The sequence below is a fragment of the Oryx dammah genome, unplaced genomic scaffold (assembly GCF_014754425.2).
Source record: "Oryx dammah isolate SB20612 unplaced genomic scaffold, SCBI_Odam_1.1 HiC_scaffold_28, whole genome shotgun sequence".
Taxonomy (NCBI): domain Eukaryota; kingdom Metazoa; phylum Chordata; class Mammalia; order Artiodactyla; family Bovidae; genus Oryx; species Oryx dammah.
In genome coordinates this window covers 110714762-110738289 of record NW_024070212.1, presented here as the reverse complement: position 1 = coordinate 110738289, position 23528 = coordinate 110714762, and the positions used below count along the sequence as shown (strand labels likewise).

Here is a 23528-nt window from a genome sequence, read left to right as displayed (position 1 = left end):
CACTCCCTCACTGCACACGGTTCTCCCAAGTTCAGAGATGATCCCAGGGGCTCTTGGTCTGCAGGACGCAAGTCTTTACTTGGCCGGGTCTCTCGGCCACGTTTGCTGTCATAACCACCTGCTCCTCTCGAGCAGCTCTGACGGCGTCTGTGACCCCAGTCTTCCATTTTCCTCCCACTTCTCTGGCTGAGTCTGCTTGGCCTGCTCCTCCCCACAGCTGACCCAGTTCAGGAAATGGAAACATCTGCTCAGCTACTGAAACCACGAGTGCAGGGCCATCCTCCACCCTCTTCCCCAGATTCCCGTGGTCAAACAGTGGCCCTTCTCAGCACCTCTCAATTTTAAACTCTTTTTTTTTGCCGGCACCACTTTCATTCTGGCTCCCTCATCCACCATGTGTTGGTGTTGGTGTTCAGTCAGTCGTGTCTGATTCTTTGCGACCCCGTGGACTCCAGCTCACTAGGCCTCCCTGTCCTTCGCCATCTCCCAGATCTTACTCAAACCCATGTCCATCGAGTCGGTGATGCCATCCAACCATCTCATCCTGTGTCACCCCCTTCTCTTCCTGCCCTCAATCTTTCCCAGCATCAGGGTCTTTTCCAGTGAGTCGGCTCTTCATATCAGGTGGCCAAAGTATTGAAGTTTCAGCTTCAGTGTCAGTCTTTCCAATGAATATTCAGGGTTGATTTCCTTGAGGATTGACTTCCATCATGTTGATCACTGCAAACTCTGTTTCTAAGTTGCAAAGCTGACCATGTTATCATCTTGCTTGACTCTTTAGTGGCTTCCTGCTGTCCAGGATGTGGTATTTACCCCTAACCTGGCTTGTGTGGAGCTGCCAATCTGGCTCCTTGCCTCCAGCCTCTCTCTGACCACCTGCCCCCTCACTCCATGCTCTAGCTGCCCCATACATACCAAGTTCAAGGGTAAAGCTAATGCCATGCTGGAGCCAGGGGCAGGCTGAAGATCTTAACAGAAGATGATGTCTCTCTAGGAGGACAGTTGTTGGGGACACAGGCCTTCTCAAATCAGTCTGGGCTGGGCACTGAGCAGTGCCAGGCGGACCTGGGCTCAGATGAGGGCTCAGTCAGTTACCACCCATGTGACTCACTTTACTTCTCAGCCTCAGTTTGCTCATTGACTAATGGAGAGGATTGTGTCTGCTTCACAGGGTTGTGTCAAGATCAGTCGTAATATTTCAAGCACCTGGCATGGAATCCGACACGGGAGAGGCTCCATGGATGAGAGGGGCTATGCATCCCTCTCGGGAGCCCAGTGGGTTGGCAGGATGACTTCCTGGTAACCATCCCTCTGGCAGGACCAGGATGGGCAACAGATGGGTTTTTTTTGTGAAGGAGATCGCTCCCCTCCCTGACATGGGTGGCCTCGATCGCAGGTATGGTACCTATAGCACCTCTCCCAGGACCCTTACCGTAGGATTCGTCGCTGTCGGAGGACTTGATGCTGATCAGGATATGCTGGTCCAGCAGGTACTCAGGGTCAGAGATGATGGGCTTCAGCTGCAGAGAGAACAGCATGGGTTAGCTCGGACATGTCGGGGACAGGCTTGGGGGAGCCAGCCCAGAGAGGGGAATGTGTGGGGAAAGGGACACAGATGTTCTTTTTAAACTCAAATATCTGCTTTTCCTGTCCAAGGGAGCAGGGAGGAACCCGTATGCCCACCGTGCCCAGTATGGTGGGGTTAACTTCCTTTCCGACCCCCGACCCCTGTCACACTGCACCTGGGGCCCTGGGGAGAGAGCCTGACCCCAAACATGCCTTCCCCCGCATCACCTCCCTTCCCTTCCCACAACTGCACACCCCATAATCAAGGGGGGGAAGGGACGGGGCCAGGCTGATATTCAGACACCTGAACGCACCCCACTCTCCCAACAAGAGCTCAGCCTTCCCCTTGGCCCCCCCGGTCCTGGGATGGAGGCTGCATTGAAGGGGGCACCGCAGAGTTTGCCTTCCGTCTGGGAAGGAGGAAACCTGTGTTCACCTGCAGGAGAGCCTCCCGGGTGGGCCTGCAGGGTCCTGTGAGTTGTTGGAGGGTGGATCAGCAAGTGGCAGGCACAGACCCCAAGTTCCAGTCTGTCCCTGAGTCCCTGCTGGTGTGGCCGGGGGCATGCGGCAGGGCCGGGGCATGGGGCAGGGCCGGTCCACAGGCACAGGGAGGGGCTTTGCAAGGCCGCCTGCTCCTGCGTGCCAGCTACTGCTTGTGACTTCCTCCCAGCTGAGGGCTATTCCTCGTGTGGACCCCAACACAGAAGCCCTAATAAAACGCTCCCAGGCTGCCCCCTTTTCTCCCCTCCACAGACACAGAGAGACCCCCTAGTGTGGGCCTCTGGGTCCATGCTGACTGATGGGATGGACTCTATTCAGAAAGCTCCAGAACAGGTGACTGGACATGGCAGTGGGAGCTCTGGGCCATTCTTGAGGCTCCAGTGCTGCCCCCAGAACTCGGTTCACTGATGTGCAGAGACCGCTGGCTCAAAGTCAGCCATGGGGTCAGGGTGCTGCTGAGGCAGGAAGAGGGGCAGCAGGGGGACGGGAGGTGGAATCTGAACACAGAAGGTCTGCGAGGGACACGGCACCTTGTAGGGGGCGGGGAGCCTCGTCAGGTGCCTCGGCGGGGTTGCAGAGGGTGAGGAGATGGGAGGTGACAGAGGGGGGCCCCTGAGATGCTGGGCGAGCAAAAGAGACCAAGAGCGAGGAGAGGGCCGGGAGCCAGGCTGAGGAGCTGACGTCAGGGAGCCCACCGGATGCAGGAAGCAGAGGGGCGCTCCAGAAAGACCCCTCAGCCAGGAGGGAGGGATGGAGACCCCCGGGAGGCGGCAGTGGGGTGGGGAGGGCCGGGAGCGGGCTGGTGCGGGGATGTGGGGATTGGGATACTGGCACCGTTCCTGACTGCATGGAAGTAAGAAACACGCTGTCAAGGTGCTTCCTGGGGGCAGCGGGAGAGGGCCAGGTGGGGCAGGTGGGGCTGAGCTGGGACATTGCTTTGGAGCCCAGGGCCACCGGGACTTGGGTCTTGAAAACAGTGCTAGACGGGGACTTCTGTCAGCCCCGCGCCAGCCTCTTGCATTCAGTGTGCACGTGTGCTCGGTGGTGTCTGACTCTCTGTGACCCATGGACTATAGCCCGCCAGGCTCCTCTGTCCATGGGATTCTCCAGGCAAGAACGCTGGAGTGGGTTGCCATTTCCTCCGCCAGGGGGTCTTCCGGACCCAGGGATCAAACCCAGGTCTCCTGCGTCCCCTGCAGGTGGATTCTTTACCACTAGGGCCACCTGGCAAGCCCCAGCCTCTTGGAGGACCCCAATCTGAAGTCTACCCAGACTAGAAGACTTCGGGACTCAGACACAGGTCTTTTCATGTGTGGTCCACAGGTCGGTTCCAATCAACAGTTAAGGCCAGTGCGGGGAGGCCAGGCCCCTGAGACCTGCTTGCCACAGTAGCCTGAGGCCGTCCTTTAAAACTCACCTGGGGCATCACATTCCAGGGAATCCTCCAGGGCGGCCTGAGACTCCTGCCCTGTGTGAAAAACCTGCCCGGCCCTGGACCCTTCCTCTACATCTCCCTCCCTTGTTAACTGATAAAGAAGCAGGGCCCTGTTCCACGTGTCTCCAGAGTGAACCCCAGACATGCCCATCATCAGCGTAACATCACAAGGGCAGTGCTGGGCCCCAGTTTTCTGTAACAAAGACAAAGGTTGCCTGCAATTCTACCCTCGGCTTGCTGGGGGCCAAGGACAGGCCAGGCTCTCTGTGCATCCAGAGCCAGCACACTTTGTCTTCTCCTTCGTATGATCCTCTGGGTCAGGGCTGAACAGAAGAACACTGCAGGGGAACTGGGGCCTTGGGTTATGGGTCCTGGGTCTGTCACTGCAGCCGTGTGACCATGAACAAGCCTCTCTTGGACCTGCCTCCTTTCCTCTCTCTGTAAAATCATGTGGTCGGATGACACAGCCTCTAGACCCCTTCCATGATCTATCAGGGGAACTGAAATCCATCTAGGAATACTGGGGCCACTAGACGCGGTGAGAGTTGGGCCATAAAGGAGGCTGAGCACCACAGAATTGATGCTTTTGAACTGTGGTGCTGCAGAAGACTCTTAAGAGTCCCTTGGACTGCAAGGAGATCCAACCAGTCCATCCTAAAGGAAATCAGTCCTGAGTATTCACTGGAAGGACTGATGCTGAAGCTGAAGCTCCAATACTTTGGCCACCTGATACGAAGAGATGAGTCATTAGAAAAGACCCTTATGCTGGGAAAGATTGAAGGTGGGAGGAGAAGGGGATGACGGAGGACGAGATGGTTGGATGGCATCACTGACTCAATGGACATTAGTTTGAGCAAACTCCGGGAGATAGTGAAGGACAGGGAGGCCTGGTGTGTTGCAGTTCATGGGGTTGCAAAGAGTCAGACACGACTGAGCAACTGAACAACAAAATCACATTTAACCACTGCTGGGAAGAGTGTTAAAAGCCACCCCGAAAGAGAGGCAGCTGCTTCTGCCCAGCCGGAGCTCTGCCACCGGTCAGCACCTCTGGCTGATGAACACAAAATCGTCTCTGTTCTTGAGTTACCTTCGGGAGGGTCTCACCAAACTTCACCACCAACTCCCCTTCGCTTCCTTCTTCATTTTCTCCTTCCTGACTCTTGACAAAACCTGTCGGGGAGACAAGAAGGCAGGTTTTCAGAAGAAGAGCACAAGAACCAGACAGAGAAGACTCCTGGGGTCGCTTCACCAGGACCAGGGAGGACACCCACCCTCCTCTTTTATCTGTTGGGGCCACAGCATAGTTGAGGAGCCAAGCTTGCTGGAGATTCTGTTTTGGTTCAGGGGATGGTCATTTGCCAACACAGTCTAATTATTTTTAGGACACCCAGAGATTCCCCTCCCTCTCAGCTCCTCTTTGCCACAAACCAGGCAATGGAGGAATCATCACATCATAGGCGAGGAGGAGATTAGGAAAGATGACGGCTGTGGTTCGTCCCACGCCACTCAAGATAACAGCCTTTTGAAATGTTAATTTAAGCTTCCTAACATGCTGTTTCCATAGAAATGTATGCAAATGTCTCGATAGTTTATTAAAAACACCCGCACAAAATTCCTCGTCATTTTTGGAAGTGCTATGCCCTTGCTTGGTGAACTGGGACTGGGGAGACTTCAGGGAGAAGGCGGATCTGTCACCAAGAGGGGAGCCCTGGCGGAGTCTGTGGAGGAAGGTAGGTGGGACGGCACTGCAGCAGGCGGCCCATGTCTTGTTCCCAGTTTCTGGAAGCATCTGTCACCCCGTGACAGATGCTATTGTGGCGCTGACTCCCCACTTCCCACTCCAGGCCATCTCCACGAAGAGAGCTAGAAGCCGCACAGACCTCTTGCTTCACTGTGGGGCGGCTTTAGACAGTATGCCTAGAAACGCCACCTAGAAAGACTGTCTCCTAAACCCAGCTGTGTGCGAACCGTTCCTGGCTGACGGGAGGCTGTCCATCTCTAGCTCGCTTTCAGATGCTCAGACCAGCTGAGAAAGATGTCTGTGATGCAAGAAAGAGGAGGGGACCCTGGGGAAGAGCAGGTGATGACCAGCAGCTGCTCCATGCCGGCCCTGGCCTCCACGAGCTCTGGACGTTTGCCCAGGACTCTCTGGTCGCACCAGAGCCCTGGCTTGGGGGACCCACAAGTGGGCCAAACTCCGCCCGGAGGGGCAGGCAGAGGATCCAGTTGCCCCGCTGCCCACCTGGTGCGTCTGTGCCCCAGGGACCGCCCCCACCCTGGAGCAGCAGCATCGCAGGCCACTGGGGGCCCTGCAGTAACCGGGTGTCCTCTTATACTGTCCACCGCAGCCCCACTCCCTGACCTCGCCCCACCAAGGCCCATCAGGAAGGCCTTCCCAGAGACAGAAGAGAAGTGCCACCAAGGACCAGGCGCTGGTGAAGGGGCCCTGCCCGTGCCCCCCCCCCCGCCGCCCCTGCCAAAAGGCAGTTAGTTGAGCGAGTACGTACTCTCCAAGCAGCTGGAGTGGAACTCCAGGTAGAATTTGGTCTGGGACTTGGTCTTCAGTGTGGCGTAGCACCCAAGAAACTCGATCTGCCCTTGGCTGTCGGTGGTCCCGGGGCCTGGAATGGGGGAGAGCAGAGGTTCCGTTCCACAGTGTGTCTGGAGACGGAGCGCTTCAACCCAGCCCCCCTCCTCCCCTGCAACACCGAACTCCCTCCTCTCGTCCAAGGTCTAAGCGGAGGGAGGGTGTCCCCTGAAATCCCACCACCCACGCCGGTAACAGCCTCTCTGATGAGTCCAAGCTGGTGCAGGGCAGAGGGAAGACTTCTAAGCTCAGCTTTGCCACCAAAGCTGTGCGGGCCCTAGGTGACACCCTTAATGCCATGGCCTCCCCAGGGGGTCTGGCAAAGAGGGCTGGTAGATGCCCAGACCTCTCTTGTTTCTGAGCTCACACAGCGAGGCAGGCCTGCTCTTCCTGCCAGACGTGGCTCCTGCTCCTCACTCGGAGCTCCCTGCGCTCACTGGCACCCAGGGAACTTGCAGGCGCGGCCCTCCTTTAGATGACGCTTTTGCGAGCATCCTGAGACTGACTGTGAACAGTGTCCCGTCCTTCTGTACAAACTCTGAGCCAACTGAGAGCAAGGACACACACCCCTCATCCCTCGATCCTTCCCCTCCTTCCTGCTTTCCTTTCTTTCTCCCCTTGATTGAAGACCAACTGGCAAATATAATCGTGTATACTTAAAGTGAACAACAGGCTGAGCTGATACACCCAAACACTGTGAAATGATTTCCAAGATCAAGGTAATAACATCCATCATCTCACATCATTAATTGTTTGTTCGCCTGTTTTGGTAAGAACGCTTAGGACCTACTCTCAGCAGATTTTAAGTGTACCATGCTGTAATATTATCATCTATAGTCATCATGTGGAATATTAGAGCCTTGGAACTTCATCTTATAACTGGAAATCTGTAACCTTTGACTTACCTCTCCTCCCCTCTCAATCAACTTCACTAGCTCCTGGCAACCACCACTGTACCCTATATGAAACTCGCATTTTTTAATAAAGACCCCACATATAATTGATACCATAAGTATATCTTCGACTCATTTCTCTGTCTTATTTCACTTAGCTTTCCTCTTTTTTTTTTTTTTAAACAGAGGCACCAAGGCCATGCTCCACTTAGGTAGACGTTAATCCCAGTCATCGGTGTTTGTGAACATCCACTGTGTGCTGAGTTGCAGTAGACAGAGGGCAAGGCTGACTCTGGGGATGGGATGAGGGTCCTCACCGAGCGTGTGATGTATGGGCTGCTTTATCAATGCTGTAGGAACTCAGAGAACAGAGAGAGGGGTGGGAGCCAGCAAGAGGTGGAATATTCTGGAAAGGCACAGAGGCCAGAGCTAGGAAGGAGACAGAATGGTGGCTCAAGGCTTGTGTGGAGAGCAGAGGTCACATTGCTGGGGAAGTGGATGTCAGATCAACAGCCCACAGGCAAGAATGTCTCAGGAAGACAGGGTTCCAGTCCCATTGACATGAAGGACGAGAAGCAAACCAGGCTTTTCCAACCTGTGTTAGGCCTTGCACTCAGCCCTCCTAAATGAACCCTCATTGTCTGCTGATTATGGAAGTGGGGAGCAGGCAGAGCAGGTGACAACACAGCTTTCTGGTCACCCAGGCCCAGGGCTGGACATGCTGCAGACAACGTCCAGGCCTCTGCTCGGATGAGGCTTGCCCGGCAACCACGACTAAGCTGGATTATTTGCAAAATTTCCTGCAGATCTATAGAGTATTATTTACTCCAGTATTTCCTCAAACGCTATCATCTGCATCTTATCTTCACAATTTTTACTGCCTACCACGCACCTGTCCTAACATTGACTTAACATTTCCTTTAAATAGACTCACTTTAAAACCTTAAATAAATGTATTTACATATAAGAGTTTATCACAAGACTGAATGGAAAACCAGTGTTGCTTGCCTTACACAGAAGCATCACATTTAAAGCATATTAAAATAAATGCGTTACTAATAAGTGTTCATCCATGTCCCACCCAGAATCATCTTTGATGACACCTATGTCGCACCTTGGCAATCACTTATTTTTCCCAGTTTTAAAGACTGTGTTAAAGCACGCTTGCCAAAGAGAGAAAGAACACACTCTGGACTGAAATCATGGTGCAGTTTGGACATGAAGGGACCCGACGTGGGGACTGCAGGCTTACCCAGAAGGTTGAACCTTTATCTAACGCAGACAATTTGATTGCTGCAACCAGAAGACGAGCACCCAGCCCTCCTGTGTGCACGGAGAAGAGATGGACAGACAGCGCCACCCCACCCCCACCACTTACCATTCTTGGAGACAAACTGGGAGGTGACTCCTGCCTCAAATGTGGCAAAAACAGGGCTGTGATCACTGGTCATGATGTCACTGGTGCTACCTGCAGGGGAGGGAAGGAATTTCTGAGCAGGGGAAGAGAGATCCTCCTGGTCGAGCCAAGGATGGCGAACACACAGCAGAAATCAACTGACGCGTATGGGAGCCTCCACAAGTTTGATGGTTTCATATGGCTGTTCCATTACCTCCCACAGCCACGCTTGAAAGTCTCCGTGAAAGCCTGTGACCCTCTCCTTCGTGGCTAAATATGCCCGTAATAGTTTTTTTTTTTTCCCTAAAGACTTGTGAGTTTTTAAATATATAGATCATTGTGTGTGTGAACTGTGGGTTTTTTTTCTGGTCTAAGCACTTTGCTACCTTGATGAGGAGCTCACGGCCCAGAGTGGGATGGGGATCTCATCACTGTCCCCCAACCCACAATGCCTCTGGAGAGCGTGGAGGTGATGGAAGTGTAGAAACGGAGTATAGATGATTCTTTTAAGGAGCCTGGTACTCAGATGAGAAGGGAAGGCAGCAGAGCATGTTTAGAGGGGATAACAGAAAGAGCAGAGGGTCTAGAAGTCTAGAGTTCCAAGTGCTTGTGATAGAGTTACGTGGAGACATTTGACTGAATTCTCAGGGCTGGAAATTTTATCTTCTGCTCTGGAGTCAGGATGTTAGATGGTAGCAGAAGCCACAAGGATGTCTGAGCTTCAGAGGGAAGACATGAAGGCTGAGAAGAGATGAGGATGACAGGCCAATGATGGGACAAGGCCAGCATTCCTGGGCTAAAGGACACACAGCACAGGAGACTGAGAGACAATGAACAGAGATATACCCTTCTCAATAGAGCATTTACGAATCAGCAAAAAAAAAAAAAAGATTAACATACCATCCCTCCAACAACCAAAGCGAATGGGCAGAAAATTCACAAGAGAAATATAATAGGTGTCCAATAAACAAGAAAAAAAAAAAAAAGCTCACTGGCAAACAACCATCAGAAAGACAACTTTTGAGAACTTCCCTGGAGGTACAGTGGATAGGCATCTACCTGCCAATGCAGGGTACACAGGTTCGATCCCTGGTCCGGGAAGATGCCACATGCTTCAGGCAACTAAAGGCCAAGAGCCACAACTACCGGGCCCCTGTGCCACAACTCCTGATGCCCGTGTGCCGAGAGCCAGTGCTCCACGGCAAGAGAAGCCACTGGAATGAGACGCCCCAGGATGGCAACAAAGACTAGCTTCTGCTCACAGCAACTAGAGAAAGCCCGTGCATGGCAGCCAAGACCCAGGACAGACAAATACAAATGTTAAAAATAAATAAATAGAGAAATCATTTTTCTTTCCGAAAAAGACAACTTGAAACGATAAGGAGATGGATGGAGAAAGAGAAGCAAGGAGAAGCAAGACGGTGGGGAGGCTGGGACTAGGGGAGAAGGAAGGCATGCAACAAAGGGCTCAAGCGAGAAGCTTAGCTAGGCCAGGAGGAGGGCACCCCGTTATACTGAGACAGAACGGAAGAGGGAGGCGGGACCCCATCTCAAACACGCTTGGCCATTGGCAGGAAGAAGTCAGTGAGGGTCCCGAGTTGTGTGAAGCAGGAGATGAGGGAAGGGGGGCAGTCAGGCCAAGTGTGGGGCTACAGATTTGTAGTGGAAACAGAAGAGCAGTTAAAGGGTGGACAAGCAGGTTTTTTAATTGTTCTTTAAAATATTTTAGATATGGGGGACTTCCCTGGTGATTCAGTGCCTAAGACTCTGAGCTCCCAATGCTGGGGGCCCAGGTTAGATCCCAGGTCAGGGAATTAGATCCCACAGGCTGAAACTAAAAGTCCAGCACACAGCAAACACATCAGAGAGGCTGTGTGTTGCAACTAAGACCCAGCACAAATAAATAAATATTAAAACATACTTTAGATGTGTATTGAGCATGACAGCATTAGCACTAGAGTAACTGCTTGAAACCTGGGAGGTGGCCTCCCTGTGACTGTGTGCCCTGTGGGTCCCACCTCCCACGGTCATTCTGGGCTTGGCCACGTGACTTCCTTGGGCCAAGAGGACATTAGTGAATGTGAAGCAAGCAGAGACTGGGCAAGCGCTTCCACAGCTGGGACTGGCTGCCAGGAATCCCTGGACCCAGGCAGCAGCAGCCTGAACCAGCCTGAAGGCTGGGAGTGGATTTTCAGATAGATGTTACACAGCCAGAGATAACTGATACATACTATTGATGTTACCATCGGGAGACCCAAGCTCAAAGTTTACTCCCATTTCTTGAGTCGGGACATTCACCCCCTTTGTTTTCCCCATTTCCTGCCCACTTACTACTCATTAAACCCTCTTCAGCATGCCATGAAATATCGTCAGCAAAACGCCCGACCTCTTCACCTTCATGTGCAAACCTGGCCCTTCCTGGAAGACCGTGCAGCTCCTAGGTGAGGCCTGGCTTTCCTCCCGTTCCCAATGCACCCCAGACCCTGGGTGGGATGGGGGAGGCAGCTGTGTCTTCCCAGCTCATCTATGCCACTTCCAGACCAGTCTCCCTCCTTCTTTCTAAAGACCCCCATGATAGGCTTGCTTTGAATGCCAAGTTTAGGCAGATGGATGGACTGCAGCCCTTTAACTTAGGAAAGTGAGACCTCTTAACTTGCTACTCACCATAGGACTGACACACCACGTGCACCAAGGGGTAAGACTTCCAGAGGACTCGGTCACACCAGGAGGGCAAATTGTACTTCATCTGCAAGTCAAAGTCAAGGTTATGTAAAATGCTATCTAATAGCTAGTTAGCTAACTAGCTAGATACAGATATAGATAGATAGATAGATTTAATGCTAGCATAGCCTGGAGGTAAAAAAATTGACAAGACCATTATACTATAAGATATAAAAATTCAGGCCAATCCCTTTCATGAACATAAATACAAAATACTTACAGTATTAGCAAATCAAATCTAGCAATATATTTTAAAAGATAATATACCATTACCAAATGGATTTATTCCAGAATTGCAAAAGTATTTTAATATGAAAAAGCATTCAATGTAATTCACTATATTAACAGAGTAAAGGAAGAAAATCATATTGCATCCACAAACTAAGAAAAAGAATCTGACAAAATTTCATATCCATTCAGGATTAAGTATATATATCAAAGAATAGAAGGGGATTGCTTCAATCTGATATAGTATTTGCAAAACAAAGCAAAAACTAAACTACCCCTTATAATATTTAAGGCTTTTACTCTGAGATTAAGAATGAATGAATCATGAATGTCTGCTATTCCTATTTTTAGTGAGTATTACCAGACCAAAAGCAAAGGTTCAGAAGAAAGAGCAGATAGCAACACCTCTAGAATCATGAGTGACATAACCATTTACCATCTCTATTTTATGCCCCCAACATTATTCCACACCTGCTGTTATCACAGCACCTCAAACATTTGATTATATTTATATTTACTTACAAGTTGGCTTCCATTAAGTGATTTAGAAACTTTTTGAAAAATAGGAACCTTGTTGACTCTGCTATAATCCAGAATATGACCCATGGACTATGAATATTTGAATATTTCATTAAATAGTAATGTCCCCTAAAGCTCCTTGTCCAAGTTACTATTGTAAAAAAAAAAATTCATGCTACTTTTAAAAGAAAACATAAAAGAAGAGATTAACTCATGGCATCTGTAATCCTTGGGTTCATCTGCCACTGGTTCTTTATAGAATTTCCCCAGAAGTGGTTTTCAACTCTTTCTACCTGCCTTAAGTCCTGGCTCCATGGTCAAGACCCACAGTTTCACACACCTACAGCCCTCCTTTAATGAGGTTCACCTGGCCGTGCTCCCTTACCTATACTCCTCACTATTTCACACTGTCTTGTTGCTTTATATTATCTTACTCTTTTTTGGACTCAAATGAACCCCTCTACCTGATTTTCAATCCAATCTCTGCTTATTTTCTCCAACAATTTACTTTAATAACACACTCTAGCCATCCATCCCCCGAACTCATTCATTCACCATCTATCCAGGCACTCATTCACACATCCATCCATCCGCTTACCTATCCATCCACTTAGACACTCCCTCACCTACTTATCCATCCATCCATCCATCCATCCATCCATCCATCCACTAACCTACCCATCCACTTACACATCCATCCCTCACCTACTTATCCATCCATCCAGCCAGCCATCCAGCCATCCATCCAGCCATCCACCTACATATCTAGTCATTCAAACAATATGTACTATGACAAGCACTCTCCAAGATACACCATGAGCAGGATGTCTGTTAGGTGTGACAGACAATGCAAACTGCAGTAACAACCCTCCTTAATGAATATCCCCTTTCCTTTTAAGTTCTAGCTCTTTCTCCTCTGCATGCTAAGTCACTTCAGTTGTGTCCGACTTTTGGTGACCCCATGTACCAGAGCCTGTCAGGCTTCTCTGTCCATGGGATTCTCCAGGCAAGCATACTGGAGTGGGCTGTCATTTCCTTCTCCAGGGGATTTTCTTGACTGAGGGATCAAACCCACATCTCTTACATCTCCTGCATTGGCAGATTGGTTCTTTACTACTAGCACCATGCCTGCAAATGTAATATTTCTCATCCTAAAAGAGCCTATCCCTGACACGTCCTTCAATTACTTGTTTTCTTTTTTGCCACTTTTCTTTCAAGAATGTCCTCTCTTCATTGCCTCTATTTCTGGATTCCCCGTTGCTCTTCCCTAACATGAGGGATATACAACCTGATTTTCCTAGGTGGCTCAGCCCATAAAGAATCTCCCTGCGAATGCAGCACACTCAGGGGACTTGTTAGATCCCTGAGTTGGGAAGATTCCCCTAGAGGAGATTGGCAACCCACTTCAGTATTCTTGCCTGGAAAATCCCATGGATGGAAGAACCTGGTAGGCTACAGTTCATCGGGTCCCAAAAAGTCAGACACGACTGAGCGACTTCATTTTTTTTTTTTTTCCTAATAGTAAAGTGCGGTAATCTACACTGTACAACTTGAGGATTTTTTTTACATTTGTATATGCCCATTTAACCACTACTCAGATCAAGCTGTAGAAACTGTCTATCATCCCAAAAGGTCCGTCTATGTCCCTTCCTTGTCAATACCACCGCCTCTGAGACGTAAACACGACTGTGACTGAGGTTTCTCCACTGATTAATTTTGCCCACTCTTGAACCTGTCGGTGGACTCATTCAGTACATATTCTTTTGTGTCTGGCTTCTTTCCACCTTCTTAATCCTATTTCTTGTATAAATTTGTTTTCATTTTATTGCTGCGGTTGTATTCCATTGTATGTATAAATCACATTCATCTACTCTTGCTGGAAATAGAGTTGCTCCCAGTTTTTGGACATTGTAAACAAAGGTGCCGTAAACGTCCCTGTATCTGTCTTTGGGTGAACAAATGCACTACTCGGGTGTACACCAAAGCAGAGCTGCTGAACAGGGTAGGGGCACGTTCAGATTTCAGAGAGGCTGCCAAACGGTTACTTCTTAACACGGCAGTTCTCAGCACTGGCTGCTCTGCAGAATTGTCAGTGGAGCTTTACAAAGACCCAGAGAGCAGGGTCCCACCTCTGATCTGTTGCATCAGAACCTCTGGCGAGGAGGTGGAGACATCATTTCTAAAAAGACTCACTAGGGACTCACCTGCACATTCTGGGTGAAGAGCCACTCTGACCCCCTTGCAGTCTGGCTCTCACCCCCAAGACTCTAAGTCAAGGGACTTCCCTGGGGGTCCCGTGGTTAAGAATCCACCTACTGATGCACGGGACATGAGTTTGATCCCTGGTCTGAGAAGATTCCACATACCTCACCGCAACTAAGGCAGAGTGCCACAACTACTGAGCCTGTACTCTAGAGCTCATGACCCACAGCAAGAGAATCCACCACAATGAGAAGCCCGCACACCGAAAGTAGAGAGGAGCCCCCACGTGCCCCAACTAGAGAATGTCCACTAGCAGCATCGAAGCCCCAGCACAGCCAAAAAACAGAACAACCTCTATGGCAACTGTTCTTTTAGTGTCCACCCAAACCCCTGAACCCAAGTCCGGCTGCTTGCTCAGGGCTCCTGTGAATGCACCTGTTCTCCTTGGCTCACACACTCCACGCTGCGGACCACCGACGCTCGGCCTGGCTTCTGTGATGCTTCGAGCTGTCTGCCTGGTCCTCTACCCACCTACATCCACTCTTTTTCTGTCTCCTTTGTCATCTCTGCTTCTCCCTCCCCTCTCTGAATGGAGATGACCCCAAATCTGTCCATAGCTCTTCTATGGTCATCGTCCACGCACTCTTTGGTGACCTCACCTATTCCCATGGATCTGACCATCTTCTCTGTGCTGACAGCTCCCAGATCTATGACCCAGCCCTGACACCTTGCTTTAGCATCAGTCTAGTATTCTTAACTGCCCTCTGGATGTTTTCTTTGGGATTTTCCACTCACATTACACAGTGAGTCTGAAAACAAGCTCTGTTTTCCCCCTCGGAGCCAGCTCTGCCTTCTGATCTCACAGTTTGTGTTAACGTCAGTCAGATGGATCGATATACCCTGCTTTTCTTCTTTCATTTTCACCGCTTCCGCTCCCGCTTCAGGCCCAGTTATTTCTCAGCGGGAGCCTCCTGGTTGGTCCCCTGCGTCACCCTCATCCTTTACGCTGACGCAGACGGGTCTTCCCTATGTATCACCGTGATGCTGCCAGCCCTTCAGGGGACCTTGTAGCGGCTTCCTGAAGCAGGTGCTCATCTAGCGGCTGAGAGCGCTCCGGCCGGCATCAAGGACCTTCCTCTCTGCCATCTCAGGGCCCCGTCTCTTTCTGCTCATACTCAAGTCCCCCTAGACCATCCCCTCACCACCTCCAAAGGTACCCGCCGTGGGCCTGCCCGAATGGTGCCTTTAAGCCAGACGAGTCCAGCCACACAGCAGCCAGTGAGTACCTCACAAGGTGTCCTGCCTGCCCCGGGTCTCAGCCTCCTCGTGGAAGCAGTCCTGGGTCTGCTCTCCTCCTCTCTGCTTTTTTCCCCTTCTCTACCTCCTGCTTTGTTCAGGCATCTCCCCAACTCTTGGCCTTTCTCTTCCACTGCCATCCAGTCTTCTACCTGCCTCTGAGCCCAGGTGTTGCCCAGAATTCTCTCCATTTCCCCAGGCCTCTAGTGGCCGGGGAAGCTCCCCACTGCAGCACCCCTAGGCCCCAGGACACAGCACAGGGCTGGTCCCCCTGGACCGGCTCCCAGAAGGTGACGGGTGCCAGAACTTCCTGCCTCAGCATCTGCTCCGGCAATCCTTTCAACCTGAAGTGGATCAGCCCCCCTCCGCCCTTATCCTGCCTGTTGAAATCCAAGTGCCCTTCAGGCACCACAAAGCCCCTCTTGAAGAAGCCTCCAGGATTCCTCCCTGCCCTGGTGGTTATTTCCCTGTGTGAGTACTCTTCATAGAATTGGGCATCACATATTCTGTCTCTGCTTAGGGCTTCTCTGGTGGCTCAGATGGTAAAGAACCTGCCTGCAGTGCAGGAAGGAAGATACCCTGGCAAGGGGAATGGCTGTCCACCCCAGTGTTCGTGAGTGGAAAACCCCATGGACAGAGGAGTCTGGTGGGCTGCAGACCACGGGATCACAAAGAGTCAGACACGACTGAGTGACTAATGCTTTCACTTTCTGATTAGTTGTGTCTTTATCTTGTTTTTTCCTACTATCAACTCTTTGAGGGTAGACATCTAACTCATCTTTGATCTCCCACCACTTAGGACAGTGCCTAACCCATCACGGGTCATCGGTAAATACCTGTTGACCAAGAAGGAATGAATGCTTCACAACAGTTTCCTCACTGTTCCATGGAACACAAGTGGTCTCATAAGATATCACCTGATATTTCATGACCAATTGAATTTGGCACATGAATTGTCCCACAGAGAACCGAGTGCTCATAAACCTGTAAAGGCACTGATACGTCCTGAAGCAAAGAAGCTAGTATAATGATGATTCACTCGGCAGATTAGGAAATATATTTACAGGACTTAAAGAGACAGAAAATACGCAAACAGCTCATACAGCTTAATATAAAAAACCCAAAGAACCCAATCAAAAAATGAGCAGACCTAAACAGACACCAAAGAAGACATATAGATGCCCAACAGAAACATGAAAAGATACTCAATATCACTAATTACTAGAGAAACACAAATCAAAATTACAACGAGGTATCACCTCACACTGGTCACAATGGGCATCTTTATTTTTTAAAGTCTACAAATAAATGCTGGAGAGACTGTGGAGAAAAAGGAATCCTCCTACACTCTTGGTGGGAATATAAATCGGTGCAACCACTATGGAGAACAGCAGGGAGTTTCCTTAAAAAATTAAAAATAGAGCTGCCATATTATCCTGCAATCCCACTCCTGGGCATATATCTGGAGAAAACTCTAATTCGAAAAGTTACATGCCTTTCAATGTTCATTGCAGCACAACTTAAAGGAGCCAAGACGTGGAGACAACCTAAATGCCCATCAACAGATGGACGGATAAAGAAGATGTGGCACACACACGCACATACACACACGCACACACACTCACACACACACGCACATGCACACATGCGCGAGCGTGAACAGCAGCATCGTGAGCCAGCTCCTTGCAGTGGCCATGTCTGCTCGCCCAGCCTCTCCTTAGGGAAGGGTTTTCTCTGTGACATGATCAACATAGGATTTCTAGTGCCATTTCTTTTTTGTCACCTGATGGATGAGGGTTCTCTTCACTTCCTGTTCGCCTTTATGGAATGGACAAAGGAGGGGTGAGATGTGCAAGGTGGGTGGAGATAGAGGACAGGAAAGGACTCACCCCCGTGGCTTTCTGCTTAGTGTAGGCGTATTTGTCCCGAGTCATTCTTTCAAAACGATAGGTGGGTGCAAATGTGATTTCTTCTTCCTCTGAAATCAAACAAAAGGGTGGTTTCGGTTTTGACTCCCCATGTTTCACATCTGGGCAAGTTTCCCTCTTTTCCAGGCATCTCTTCCCCGCCCAGTGAGGATATTTGGGAAAAAGGGAGACAGAACAATGGAGGGAGGGGGCCCACGAGAAAAGGATGATGGTTCTCACCAAAGTGCAGGAAAACCTTCTGCTCCTTCCTCTCCATGAGCAGCTGGTCGTGGGACAGGAGGTCTGCGTACTGCTGCTGCTTGATCTTCTGAATGATGGTTTCTGCCTCCTGGAGCAAAGACATGGCCGGGCCACTGGTGAGACGACCCCTTTACCACATGACAAGGGGCACATCACCCACACACCTGCCATACCGGGACTCCGAGCTCCCAAAGCTGCCCCAGACCCAGGTTCTAGAGATGTCAAGTTGGTGCTTATTTACACTCAATCATTTAATAGGGAAAACCCTGCAAGTGTAGTGAAGTATCAACTCAATCACAGAAGTTTCTGGCTGTTCTAAATTTGCAGAGGGACACTATTTTTGGACACGGACTTCTGGCACCCTTTTTATAAGACTTCCTTGGTAGGTATGTCTCCCTTGCTCTCTCATTGTCTCTGTGAGACAGCTTGTTCATAAGGCTATGAAAGGATCTGAGACCCTAGCCCCTGAATCTGTGGGCATCAGGCCTCTGTGATCTGGGCTCAGACTCCGAGTCACCATGACATTCGTGGGCTGTGCCAGCCTCGGGATCCAGGTGTCCTCTCTCCCAGGACTTATGTTACATCCACTCTGGCAGATGCACTGGGCCAACCCTCTGGGGAGTGAATGGCTGGGATGGCCCCTAATTGGGAAGGGTCAGGATCTGTGGGGCCCCTGTCCCCCCAATCCCCTCTGCTTGCTCAGTCAGAGGGGAGAGGAGGAATTCTCGAGAAGCATCTTGTGAGGGAGGGAGGGGTTGGGGAGGGTGAGGAAGGTGCAGATGGGCCAAGAGCCACTGTGGTAGAGGGAGGCCCAGGAGGTGCGGGATGTGGGATGCCTGGGAAAGCATCTGGGAGCAGAACTCCAAGGCCCAGGTCCAATCCCGCTGTCAGAGATCTGTGACGACCCAAGGCCATCCTCTCAGGCCGCTTGTGCTCTCGACTGTAAGATCAGGTCTGTCTCCACCGTCCCCTCCCCCAGCACAGACACCAGTGCAAAGGACTCCTGTTACATAGGGAGCAGACAGGCATGGTTCTGCTCCCAGGCCTGGCCCCTGCCCCCTCTTTCAGGAGCACAAAAATGACCACATCTCGTTCTTATCACGTCCAGGGGCCATGCCATTTCACCCCCTTCCCAGAGAATCCTTTGCCTTCCCCAAGGGAGCAAGGCCGTCTGTGCCGGGGGCCCCCTCTGACTGCTGCTCATTGGATGGGTGTCCAAATTCAGGAGTGTCTTCCTTAGGATACCTGGTGACCCATGATTTGGGAAAAAAATTGAGCTGGTCCCCACAGACTTCAGCCTTTCCTTGGGATCTGGGACTGGTGAGTTGAGAGGCTGCTGCTGGTCAGCTAGGGCACCGGAGGGGGCAGAGAGATGGTAGAGAGGGGTGGCTAGAACAGGTGTGTGGGAAGTAGGTGTGAACAGAAAGTGAAAGTGAAAGTCACTCAGTTGTGTCCGACTCTTTGTGACCCCATGGACTATACAGTCCACGGAATTCTCCAGGCCAGAATACTGGAGTGGGTAGCTGTTCCTTCTTCAGGGGATTTTCCCAACCCAGGGATTGATCCCAGGTCTCCCACATTGCAGGCAGATTCTTTACCAGCTGAGCCACCAGGGAAGCCCAAGAATACTGGAGTGGGTAGCCTATCCCTTCTTCAGCAGATCTTCCTGGCCCAGGAATCGAACCGGGGTCTCCTGCATTGCAGGCAGATTCTTTACCAGCTGAGCCACCAGGGAAGCCGAGGAATACTGGAGTGGGTAGCCTATCCCTTCTTCAGCAGATCTTCCTGGCCCAGGAATCGAACCGGGGTCTCCTGCATTGCAGGCAGATTCTTTACCAGCTGAGCTACCAGGGAAGCCCAGGTTGAGCAGAGGTGAATGGTAAAGAAAGGCAGTGGCTCCATAGTTGGAACAGTGTCGAGTCCCAGAGAAGTGGCCCCTCTGGACCAGCTTGGTCTGTGTGTCTCCAAGACCTCCACCCTGAGCCAGCTCAAGGGAGCCTCTATCCTGTGCAACCCCTGGCCCCAGGCAGAGAGCCCCTCACCCAGGTGGGCAGCTCCACACGGTAGTTGAGATCCCCGAGCCAGAAGAGGTGGGTGAAGCGGTGAGTGATGTTAAAGGAACTCAGCTTCTTGTCTCCCAGGGCCAGAAACCGGAGAATATTCATATAGTTTTGGTTTCGCCTAATGAAACGAAAAAGCAGCCAGCTTAGCACGGGTTCATGGGTTCCCTACCACGGGCCAGGAAGTCAGAGGGGGACATGTGGGGAAGTGAGACTTAAGTCTCCAGCAACCACCCATCTGATGTCCCTGGGCTGAACTGGGAATGCAGGGCGGGGCCCCAGGAGCATCTGCTTTGCAGCGACTCAGTCATCAACCTTCTCGATGACTGCATGACTGGGCCACCATAGGCAAATCGGGCTTTCACTTGTGATGGTGCCCCAAGGAGGCTTTCCCCTTGAGAAGTGGAGTGGTGTTTAGGTGCCTGAAGTGTCTGTTCTGCCCTCTAGGCAAGATTCACCCACACCCCTGTGCCGCAGTTGCCTTTGATGAGATCACAGGAAAAGTCCTTAGAGGCCAACAGGGCAGGGTCTTGGCCAAGGGCTTACGGGGTTTAGGTGTTGAGGTCTGTCTGGGCAAATAACCCCAAAAGTTGCTCTCGGGGAGTGAGCTCCATTACCTGAGTTTCTTTTCGCTTCCTGAAGTCAGGTGGCTGTTAACAAATCCCAAGGAGGTTCCATTGAACATGAACGACACCCCCACGGCTCCCTTGTTCCCTAAAGGGAGGGGGAGAAGGCAGAAGTCAAAACACCTGACAGGCAAAGTTGCTAAGTGATGGGAAATCAGGGTGAAGCCATGACACTCATCAGGAGAGAGCAGGTGTCGGGGAAAGTGGAGGCCACGGAAGCAAAAGAGCAGCTTCATCTAGGTTGAGAGATGGCAGGGGATAGGGACTGGGGCGGGCGGTGAGATTCCTCTAGGACAACAAGAAAACGGGGTGAAGAGCCGGCAGCCTTGGGGTTCTCGGCAGGTCTGAGGGAAGATGCTGCTGGTGTTAAGTCATCCTGGCGTCACCCTCTAAGCAGGTGTGTGTGTGTGTGTGTGTGTGTGTGTGTGTGTGAGTCTCCCCACAGGTCCAAGCAGGGCCATCAGAAATACTCAGAAACCTTGAGAAGAAGAGGTAGAAGGAGGAGCCGGTGGCTGGGGTGGGGCTGACCTTGCACCAGCAAACCCCAGCTTCCTGGAGAGGCCAAAACCTGCACTGAGACCCGTGGTTCTCAGAGTGCATTCCCCAGACCAGCAGCATCAGCACCACCGGGGAACTTGGTGCAAGTGCGCATCGCAGGCCCCGCCCCAGACCTGCTGAACCAGAGCTTCGGGAGTTGCTGTTGTTCAGTCGCAAAGTCTTATCTGACTCTTGTGACCCCATGGGCTGGGCTGTAGCCCTTCAGGCTCCTCTGTCCATGGGATTTCCCAGGCAAGAATATCAGAATGGATTGCCATTTCCTTCTCCAGGGAATGTTCCCGACTCAGGGATCAAACCCACATGTCTTGCATTGGCAGGTGGATTCTTTACCACTGAGCCACCAGGGAAGCCCTCAATACATTACGTGTTTGTTGTTGTTTAGTCACCAAGTTATATCCGACTCTTTGCGACCCCATGGACTACAGCACTGCAGGCTTCCCTGTCCATCACCATCTCCCAGAGTTTTCTCAGACCTCATGTCCACTCACTTTGAGAGTGGGAGTCAGCAATCCCTGTCTAACAAGTCCTCTGGGTCAGGAGTTCGGCCAACACTGTCCCACCACCAGCTAAGGGCGGTTTTTACATTTTCAAATAGTTGGGGGAAAATCAAAAGAATATTTTTATTAAATTGATATGAAATTAAAATGATATAAAATTCAGAGTCTATAAACATTTTATTGGAACACAGCTATGCTCTTAGATAGAGTCCAGTAGTTATGACACAGATAGAATGACCTGCAGAGTCTGAAATATTTACTATCTAGCCTTTTAGAGAACAAGTCTGCCAGCCCTGCTCTAGGTGGTTTTGACACATGCCAAAGTCTGGGAACCTTCTCTGCCCATCATGGCAGCTGTGAGATGTGCTGGTCTTGAATGAGATGGGCTGTGAGTATAAGAGACACAACAGAATCGTAAGCTTAGTAGAAGAATAGAGTGTAAGATAGCTAATAAACCTTTAAATTGAATACCCATTGAAATGGTAATATTTTGAATGTATGAGCCCTGGTGGCTCGGACGGTAGAGAATCTGCCTGCAGTGCAGGAGACCCAGGTTCAATTTCTGGGTCGGGAGGATCCCCTGGAGAAGGGCATGGCAACCCACTCCAGTATTCTTGCCTGGAGAATCCCATGGACAGAGGAGCTTGTCGGTCTACAGTTCATGGGGTCACGAAGAGTCAGACACGACTGAGTGACTAACACTTCCAGGAGGTTTGATAAGATATATTGCGAGGATTGACTTTCCTTGTTTCCTTTTCCTTTAATTTGGTACTCGAAATGTAAAACCACCCAGCTGGCTAACATTCTTTCTGGGCTGGACAACGAGATGGCCCCAGGGACGAGCCAGGCCGGGCCTCCTGACCCAAGGCTCTCTCCCCTCTGCCTTGGCGATGACTCCCCTGTCCCTAGGAGGCCCCTCCTGTCAGCTTTCTCCCCAGCCTGGGGCCTAGGTTTAAGGCCCTGCCCACCACGTCCTGGTCACAGGGCCTCGGGCAGGTTTGGGAACATCACTGTGGCCTCCAGAGCTGTGTCTGTGAGTGGGGCTCACGATCGTCTCTGCCCCCACAGGGTGTTTGTATTAAATGACACACAGCAAGCGCTTAGCACACACAGCCTGGCACTGGGTCCACCCTCTCGGAGGTCTCAGCGCTTCCACCAGTCAGCCAGCGCCCAGTGAACTCCTGCCCGGTGCTAACCACGGCTGGGAGCCAGTTCAGGGGAGGGAAATGGGGGGAGATTGGCCCCAGAGGAGAGGAGGAGGGGAGGGAAGCAGGGACTGGGAAGTGGTGCACGGGAAATCCCCTGCCTCCAAGCTGCTCTCCAAGAGCCATGAAACTCAACCGCCCGGGCCTGCTGCCTCCCTCTCTGGCCTTGTCCCATCACCCTGTAAGGCAGAGCCCAGTGACCACGGGGCTTTGCTTTGCTGCTCCTGCCGCGTGGAATGCTCCTCCCGTTTCCTCAGCCCTCTAACTTCTCGGAGAGGCCCCTAGACCCCCACCCACCTCAAGTAGCCCCTGGAGCCGCCCACCCCCGGCCACACACTCTTTGCCGGCATGCTCACTCCCCACCATCCTGCTGTCAGTCTGTCTGTCCAGCTGTGGGAGCAGCCCTGTGTGCGGTGGACAGGAGCCTCGGGGGCCCAGCACCATGCTGGGTTGGGTGGGGGCACAGTCAGCTCCATCCCGCTGAGGGTGGTCCTGTCTTGTAACGGGAGGTCTGAGCAGGCTGTGGCCGGCGGCTGGTGGAGGGGGCGGGCAGCCCCGCAGAGGGGCTCGAGAGCTAGAAGCGGGTTCCTGGGCAGCAGAGGGCGTGGGCGTCAGAGCAGGGCAGCTGCTGCCACAGGAAGGAAGGCGGACAAGTGGGTGTGGACGCGGGCAGCTTGCGGTTTGTCAGCAGAAAGGCTGAGGGAGCTTTTCACGTTCAGTGGTGGCAGTTCTATATCCTGTCACCTCTGGGGCTCTGTCCTGTCCCTGACGCCAAGCGCCAGAAATCGCTGGCCTCACCCTCAGTGCCACCCTTGGCCCCTGTGTGGGTGCACCTGCCCCCATGCACTCCCTGCCACTCACACACAGACTGACAGACTCACACTCACACACACAGACTGACAGACTGACACTCACAGACTGACAGACTCACACACACTCACAGACTGACAGACTCACGTTCATTCACAGGCTGACAGACACACAGACTGACAGACACACATTCATTCACAGACTGACAGACTCACACCCACAGACTGACAGACTCACTCACAGACACACACACAGACTGA

The 23528-nt window shown here is 51.6% G+C and overlaps 1 protein-coding gene across 1 annotated transcript in view; it reads right to left on the bottom strand.

Annotated features, from left to right (window-relative positions):
- INPP5D (inositol polyphosphate-5-phosphatase D) overlaps window positions 1–23528 on the bottom strand; it is a 137464-nt gene that overhangs the window by 13489 nt on the left and 100447 nt on the right. Inside the window, exons 14-22 of the mRNA XM_040231786.1 lie at window positions 20190–20286; window positions 19555–19693; window positions 17492–17600; window positions 17234–17322; window positions 11043–11124; window positions 8361–8450; window positions 6010–6123; window positions 4590–4672; window positions 1433–1520 (exon numbers count right to left, since the gene is read on the bottom strand). Of these exons, the coding sequence (XP_040087720.1) occupies window positions 1433–1520; window positions 4590–4672; window positions 6010–6123; window positions 8361–8450; window positions 11043–11124; window positions 17234–17322; window positions 17492–17600; window positions 19555–19693; window positions 20190–20286 (891 nt within the window). The remainder of the gene's footprint in view (window positions 1–1432; window positions 1521–4589; window positions 4673–6009; window positions 6124–8360; window positions 8451–11042; window positions 11125–17233; window positions 17323–17491; window positions 17601–19554; window positions 19694–20189; window positions 20287–23528) is intronic.